At 43.0% G+C, this 7649-nt stretch overlaps 1 protein-coding gene across 4 annotated transcripts in view; it reads left to right on the forward strand.

Annotated features, from left to right (window-relative positions):
- Positions 1 to 7649, forward strand: part of SIAE (sialic acid acetylesterase) — a 34455-nt gene that overhangs the window by 3094 nt on the left and 23712 nt on the right. For all 4 annotated transcript variants that reach the window (XM_007117931.4, XM_007117933.4, XM_007117932.4 and 1 more), the window contains exon 2: positions 625 to 786. In XM_007117931.4, coding sequence (XP_007117993.1) covers positions 625 to 786 — 162 coding nt within the window. The remainder of the gene's footprint in view (positions 1 to 624; positions 787 to 7649) is intronic.

Genomic DNA, 7649 nt, shown 5'->3' on the forward strand with positions numbered 1-7649 from the left:
AAGGAAGCAGACTTGTTGCAGATATTCATAAATGTTTATTTAGAATTTTCAGTGGGTTGTCAAAAAACACGATAAGGAGAATTATTGAGGGAAATTGACACTGAGAGGATGGAAAGGGGGAGACAAAGAGTGGGGAAAAAGTTTAGAAAAGGCTGTGTTGAAGAGAGGCAGCCTTCTTTATTCCCAGCGTGAGGAGTGGCAGTGGTAATGGGAAGCAGGGAAAGGAAGTGGTTTATTTTTCTCATAAATACCATCTGTGAGGTGCATCAAAAGAGCATTTTGGTGATTTTGGGGGGAGAGAGTCAAGCGTTTGGGCCAAGCCTGAGAGCAGAGGAAGATGAAGAGCTTTGAAGGGGAGGAGGCTTGTGGTAAATGGGTTGCCCTAGGCTTTTTGAGTTTTCCTTATTGGTCATCTTGTACTGTGATGCATATTGCTGGAAACTGTTCTTGTTATGTTGCTTAGCTAATTAGGAGGAATAAGCTCTCATTTTAGAAAATTAAAAGGACTGGTTATCTTCAAATTCTCATGTATTAAGGCTGTATGTTCCTTGCCATTTAACCAGATTCAGTCTGGTGATGAATCTCTCCAACGATGCTCTCCTAAGTGTTTGCTAAATTTTTTAGATGTTGGTTTTCGCTTTGCTTCCTACATCGATAATTACATGGTGCTGCAGAAGGAGCCTGCAGGGGCAGTGATTTGGGGCTATGGAGTATCCGGAGCCACAGTGACAGTGACTCTGTGCCAAGATCAGGAAACCATCATGAAGAAAGTGACCAGTGTGAAAGGTAAGACAGGCCATCCTCCGCTCAGCTTTTGTCTTCTTCTGCCACCTGCTGGATGATCTGAAAATGAATGCTAATGGTCCAGCTTAGGTTATCCATCCATCCATCGATCCATCCATCAATCCATCCATAAAAGTTCTTTGAGTATTTACCATGTGCACTGAGGATACAAAGAAAAATAAGACCAAGTCAAAGTCCCTGTCCTCAAGGAGCTCATGGAATAATGGGAATAGACACCAAGCCATGTAGTGCAGCGTGATAGGTGCTCTGGTGGAGGTGGATATGGGGTATCATGGGATACAGAAGAGAAACATCTAACTCAGACTGGATGGTAAGGGAAGGTTTCCACTGAAGGTGACATTTGAACTGAATCATATATAAAAGAGAGGTAGTATTGAGGAGGGGTTAAGAACCTAGGCTCTGGAATTCACCATCCCCATTCAGACTCTGACTCTGTTGCTTAATGGCTATATAATCTTGGACATGTAATTTAACATCTCTGTGTCACAATTTCTTTATTTGTATAGCGTGATAATAATAATATTTAGGATTATTGTGAGGGTTAAATGAATTAACATATCTAAAGTACTTAGAACAGTGCCCGGCACACAGTAAGTACGGAAGAAGTGTTAGCTGTTGTTATTTTTGTTACTATTATTATTATAATATTTAGTCAGTCACTCAAATATTTACTGAGTGCCTACTAAGTGCCAGATACTGTGCCAGGTACTGGTTATGCAGTGATGAGCAAAACAGATGTGGTCTCTCCCCTAATGAAGCTTATGGATTTGAGGAGAGACAGAAAAATAAGAAGCAATTACAGTTAAGTGTCGTAAGTGCCACAATGGGGAAGTATAGAGTGCTATGGGAGTGCTTAAGAGGGAAAATTAACGTAGTCTAAGGCTTATTTTGAAAGGTGAGCAGGGCAAGCCAGGTAGAGGGAATAGCCTGGGCAAAGGCATGGAGGCGTGAGTGAGCCTGGGTCACTGGAGGAATGACAGGCAGGTTGGTTTGTCTGGACCACTGGGGTGTGTGACCGGTGGTGGATGGCAGGAGATAAGGTTGGAAACGTAGGGAGGCTTGTTTGTCGTTGCTATGGAGCGTACACTGTACTTTGGATAGATGGATTTTAAGCCGCAAAATAACACAGTCTGATTTGTATTTTAGAAAGATTACTCTGGCACCACTGTGGAAGAAGGATTGGAGATGCATGAGACTAGAGGTGGTGGGACCTGTTAGCAGGCTGTTATGATATTTAGGCAATAGACATTGAAGGCTTGACCCCAAATAGTGGCTAATTCTCAAATAGATGAGAATTAGCAATTAGCAGGCTTCACAAGCAGAGACGTCCTAAAAGGAGTCTCTGTCTAGAAGAGATAAAGATGTAAAAAAAAAAAAAAAGAGAGAGAGAGAGAGATAAAGATGTATAAGATAGCGTTTGGAGGAGCTCAGAGTTACTGGATGCAGGAAGGTGTGTTCAGGGCTGGGTCAAGTGGAAACCTGGTTGTATCTTAGTTAGAGGTAACTAGGGAGCTATGGGATGTTGAGGTGAGAGTCAGGTGAGGAGGCTTCCCTGGGGGGGGTTGGAGTTAATGTGGAGGCTGGTGGTTTGACAGGGACTTGAATATATATGTGACAGCGAAGCTTGTGGAAATTTTATTGGCCCCTGAAAACAAGGATTACCTGATTCGTTTTGTCAATTTATGGGACCGATATCCAATCCAGAGCGATCCAGATGCTGGTGCAGACTTTTAGTAATTCATTTCCATTCAGCAAACATTAAGAAATACTAAGTACCAGGAATAGATGCAAGGTAAGTGCTTCTAGTTCTTGGGTTTTAAGACTTTTTAAGGTAAGAAGCTTATTGGGTGAAATTCAGAGACCTGAAAGGGAAGCTTAAGCTGATTGAGAAGTTGTTCTCTGTTAGATTTAAATGCTGTTGGTGACTTGTCGGATACACCGAAAATGAAGAATTCAGGAGACTAGCAGTGCTTTCTTTTTGTGTTGCATCCATCTCAGAAATGAGCAGTACGGAGTACAGATAGTAGTACTCTCAGTAAAAAGACATTGATTTAGAGATCTAAAGAATTGATGTAATTGTTTAAAAACAATAAATAGGATTTCCTTAGTGCTAAAAAATAACATTACCAGTAAATATTTAGGAGACAGAGACTGTACAGTGCCGTTGAAATAGAGAAAGCACATAATACATAGCATTTCAGTTTTAAAAAATGTTCTTATGCATTATTTTTAGTTTTTTCCCCTTCATGGCTGTTGCAGGGCCAATATTTGGAGTGTACAGAGACGAGACAGGAGGGTAGGTGGTGACGAGAAGGAATAAAAGGTAATAATTAGGGGATGAGCCCCTCTTCTCCTTTACAGTATAGTGAACCTGCTCACTTATTTTGAGTTCAATTCTGTAAACATCAACCGAAGGCTTATTATGTATAAAACACTGAGCTAGCAACCCTAGAAAATACAAAGAAGAATGTGCCCACCCTCCAAGAACTCACTGTCTCATGCTGTCCTTTCACATTTAGCAATTTAGGTTCAAGTAATGCTTCAGTTGCTTCACTGCAAAGTGATGCTTCGTTTGGAGTTAAAATATCCAGCAGCAACTTAAGGGAGCCAAGTGATTCGTGGACTCTTGAGGTAATTTTACAGGAAAAGAGATTGTTATTGGTGGGGTGGCGGGTAGATCTATTCGTTAGGCTCTTCACACTGGCTTGGGAGAGAAGAAAGGTACTGTGGTTTATACAGATCCACAAACCTACTTCGGTGGACAGCGTGCTCTGTCCTGCCCATGAAGCAAAATGGATAAAGTGTTATTTGGAAGAAAAGAGATAGACATGTAAGAAATTTCACAGGGCAGCAAAGAAAATGGTTCTCAAAGGAGATACTATAGGGCATATTGAAGGGTTGACTTCTATTTAAATTTTGATGATGACTCTGGGATTTTCAGCCAGACTCTCTATCTCTGTTAATATTTAACTTATTACCTATAATCCCCTAGTTGCCCACAGCAAAGTGGAATTTAACAACGTAAAGGTTTTTGTCCAGCAGACTGACACTTAAGCATTGGGAAAATTAAAACCTGAGGGATGACTTGGAATATGGTCAGGTTCTGGGCCTGTTCAAGCCATGTTTTCAAGTGATGCCTGATGATTCTCTCAGACACAAGGAGTAAAATTGTGGCAAATAGTCTATATCCTCTCACTTTGACACACATGGGGGATGCATATGTAGGTGATAAACTGAAGGTGTATCTGCCTGAATTTGTCATGATTGAGGTAAATAGAAAATACAAAAGGCCTAAACCTCTTAGAAAATTAAAAATCTCCTGTTTGTAGTGTTAGTGTGCGTGCTAGTTTTCTATGCCACATAATAAGTTACCACAAACATAGTGCTTAAAACAACACACTTTTACTTCACAATGTCTGTAGATCTGAAACCTGACCATCATTTACCTGGGTTCTCTACTCAGAGTTTCAGAAGGCTGAAATCAAGGTGTTGGCTGGGCTACATTCTCATCCAGAGGCTCGACTAGGGAATGAGGTGCTTCCAAGCACCCTTAGGTTGCTGGCAGATTCATTTCCTTGTGCCTGTAGAATTCATGGCAGCATTTCTGCTGCTTCAAATCTCTGACCTCTAGACCCTATTTAAAGGGCTCACCTTATTTAGGTCAGGCCCACCCAAGATAATCTCCCTTTGGATTAAAGTCAACTGATTAGGGATTTTAATTATATCTGCAAGACCCCTTCATCTTTTCCATGTAATGTAACTTAATCATGAGAATGGCATCTTATCCCGTTTGCCATTTTCTGTTGATTGGAAGCAAATCATATATTCTGCCTGCACTTGAGGGGAGGGACTATACAAGGGTGTGACTCACTGGGGGTCACCTTAGGGTGTGTCTGCCATAGCAAGCTATAGTTTAAGTAACTTGCATCAACAGTTTTATTGATAGAAAAATAGTTAAGCTTTTTTTTTTGACATTCATATTTGGTGGTGGTGGAGATGAACTTTATACAGAATAATGCAGGTCAGGCAGGGGCGGTTTGGGCAGTAAGGCCTTCTTTAGCTCCAGGTCACTTCCGCAAACCAGTGGACCCATTTGCCGCTGGTGAAGTGCCAGGCTTCTGTGGGGGAAGAGGTGATTAGGGCTGCTTCCAGCTCTAGGTTTTCCCTCTTGGGAAGGGAAAGGTTGTTGGATAATTTTCCTTTTTCTCTTCTTGGTTTCTGAGATTTGGCACAATAACCTGAAATACAATTAACATCTGGTGTGAATAGCAAAGAGAAAAAATAGCAAGATGCACTTCATGACTAATCATGTCTCTAGACAAATTCTTTTAATTTTTTGGCTTTGATTGTTTATTATTCCCATTTTGAGGTGGGGTTGGTCAGGGAGTGGAGAGAACATGGAGAGAGTTCTTTACTTATGCTCTTGGCTGGAAGAGGAAGAGAAGAGGGACAGTGAGAAATAGGCCACCAGATACGCTAACCATTGGGCCGGAAAACACAAACCCCCGTCAGTTTGCGTGGCTTTCTTGTAAGTATAACCCAGGAGGACTGGGGTTTACTCTCTGCCATTTACTTGATGGAGTGCCTGGCACCTGGTAAATGCTCTCAGTAGCTGTACAGTGAAGGAAGGGCATGAATCTTCCTAGATAGAGGAAGAGAGAACGGGAGGAAGAGATTTGAATGCAACAAAAATGAGCATTTACAGAAACCTGAGCCTGGATTGGTAAGAGATGTCACAAGATAGCAAGTGATTGGGGCCCAGAGGAAGGAACCAGAGCAACCGTTGCTCAGAAAGCCCATCAAGCTCAGCAAAAGCCAGCTGGATGGTGAACTTTAACTCTTTGTGGTTTGTCACTCCATTTTTTAAAATATTTATGTATTTATGTATGTATGTATGTTTGGCTACATTGGGTCTTTTTTGCTGCTCGTGGGCTTTCTCTAGTTGTGGTGAGCGGGGGCTAGTCTTTGTCGCGGTGCACAGGCTTCTCATTGCGGTGGCTTCTCTTGTTGTGGAGCAGAGCTCTAGGCGCGCGCACGCTTCAGTAGTTGTGGCACGCGGGCTCTAGAGCGCAGGCTCAGTAGTTGTGGCGCACGGGCTTAGTTGCTCTGCAGCATGTGGGATCTTCCTGGACCAGGGCTCGAGCCCGTGTCCCCTGCATGGGCAGGCGGATTCTTAACCACTGCGCCACCAGGGAAGTCCCGTCACTCAATTTTATTGCTTGGACTCAACCTAATGGACTTGGTGGGTCGACACAGTTTCTGAAATCTATAACTGGACTTCACTGACCTGTGGTCAGCTCCACTTTCACCAACCGGTCCTTAACGGACAGGCCAAGGCCTAATCAATTCTCCTTGTGAAACGTCCCACCCTTGCCTTGAGTCTAAGCAACAGTCTTCACAAGGGCCGCTCTCCTTTGTGTATATCGATACTTACATGGCAGTAAATCCACGTTGCTTTAAACAAATTATTTCTGAGTTACTTTGACCATTAATAACCGCTCTGTAGTGGAGCTGGTTTCCCCTGCCTTGCGTGGCAGTTAACTTTACTTAACACTCATTCTTGTGTCAGAGTTTTTCTCTTATGAAGTGGGAGAGGAAAAGAGCTAGAAACTAAAAGAACTCGAGGACTAGAACAGAAGGAAGTTCTCCAAGGTCTTTGTGGAAGTCAAGCAGTTTCCTGCGGGGGAGCAGTCCTGGGGAACAAGGCTCAGATCTCGATGCCTAGTTCTCTTCAGACGCTTTAGGCTCTAGAGGGAGCTCATCCTCTAGGTGTAGGATGGTGTTGCCCTGTTTTGCCCCAACATCCCCCCCTTTCCTTCTTTGTCTTTTTATTGCTGGGCAGCAAAGCTTTTCAGAAGCTCTGGTGAAGGCGCTTTTCCACACCAGCCATATTGCCTGGATGGAGACTAAATGTAAATACCTAATTAACAGCAGTGACTAGGAATAGCTTGCACAGTAGTAGAAGGCTCAAAAATAGTCCTGTCCTGGGTTTTCTAGGGATTGACCTCATCATCACAAATGAGTAATGTTGGTGGCAGGAGGACAGAGCTCCAGTAAGCAACGTCAGTGCAAGAAGTCTGGAAAGACCTTGGCAAGGCTGCGGTTGGGACAGATTGGAGAGTCTGCCTGCTCAGACGAGAGAGCCATACGGAGCACATCACACCTGTGCGACACAATCTGTACTAGCTGCCCACTGTTTCCAAAACAGTGATTTTTCTGCTTTAGGTGAATTCTGCATTTAATATGTTGATGTCTGTGACTATTGGTGGTGTTAAAAGCAATGGCGAACGTTTAGTCCTGGGCTTAATTGACCTCGCAGGGGTGGGAGCAGCAGTCTCAGTCAGTTGTGCTTCTGAGAGGAGCGACCTGTGCCCTTTCACTGATGCCTGAGGGTTTGGGATGTTTCCCACAGGACTCTGAGCAATCCTTTATGCTTTGAGCCTTTACCAATCTCCTGCCGTGAGGCTGGTCTTCTCTTCTTAGCTCTTACTGATTAAGAGGAACTTAGCACAGTGTCTGGCACGAGTAGGCACTTGGCTAGTTTTTTTTATAATTAATTTTTTCCGGTTGGTGTAATAACCTTAGGATGCCTTGTTTCCAGCCCTTGCCATTCTTTCCCTTTGAATTTACATTGATCCGATGGACACAAATTATAAATCAGTCCATATTCTTCAGCATTATGCCAAGAATATTTATTTTTTTAATAAATTTCTTTTCTTAAAAATTTATTTATTTTATTTATTTATTTTTGGCTGCGTTGGGTCTTCGTTGCTGTGCGCGGGCTTTCTCTAGTTGTGGCGAGTGGGGGCTACTCTTCGTTGCGGTGCGCAGGCTTCTCATTGTGG

This window comes from Physeter macrocephalus, chromosome 16, assembly GCF_002837175.3.
Source record: "Physeter macrocephalus isolate SW-GA chromosome 16, ASM283717v5, whole genome shotgun sequence".
Lineage (NCBI taxonomy): Eukaryota > Metazoa > Chordata > Mammalia > Artiodactyla > Physeteridae > Physeter > Physeter macrocephalus.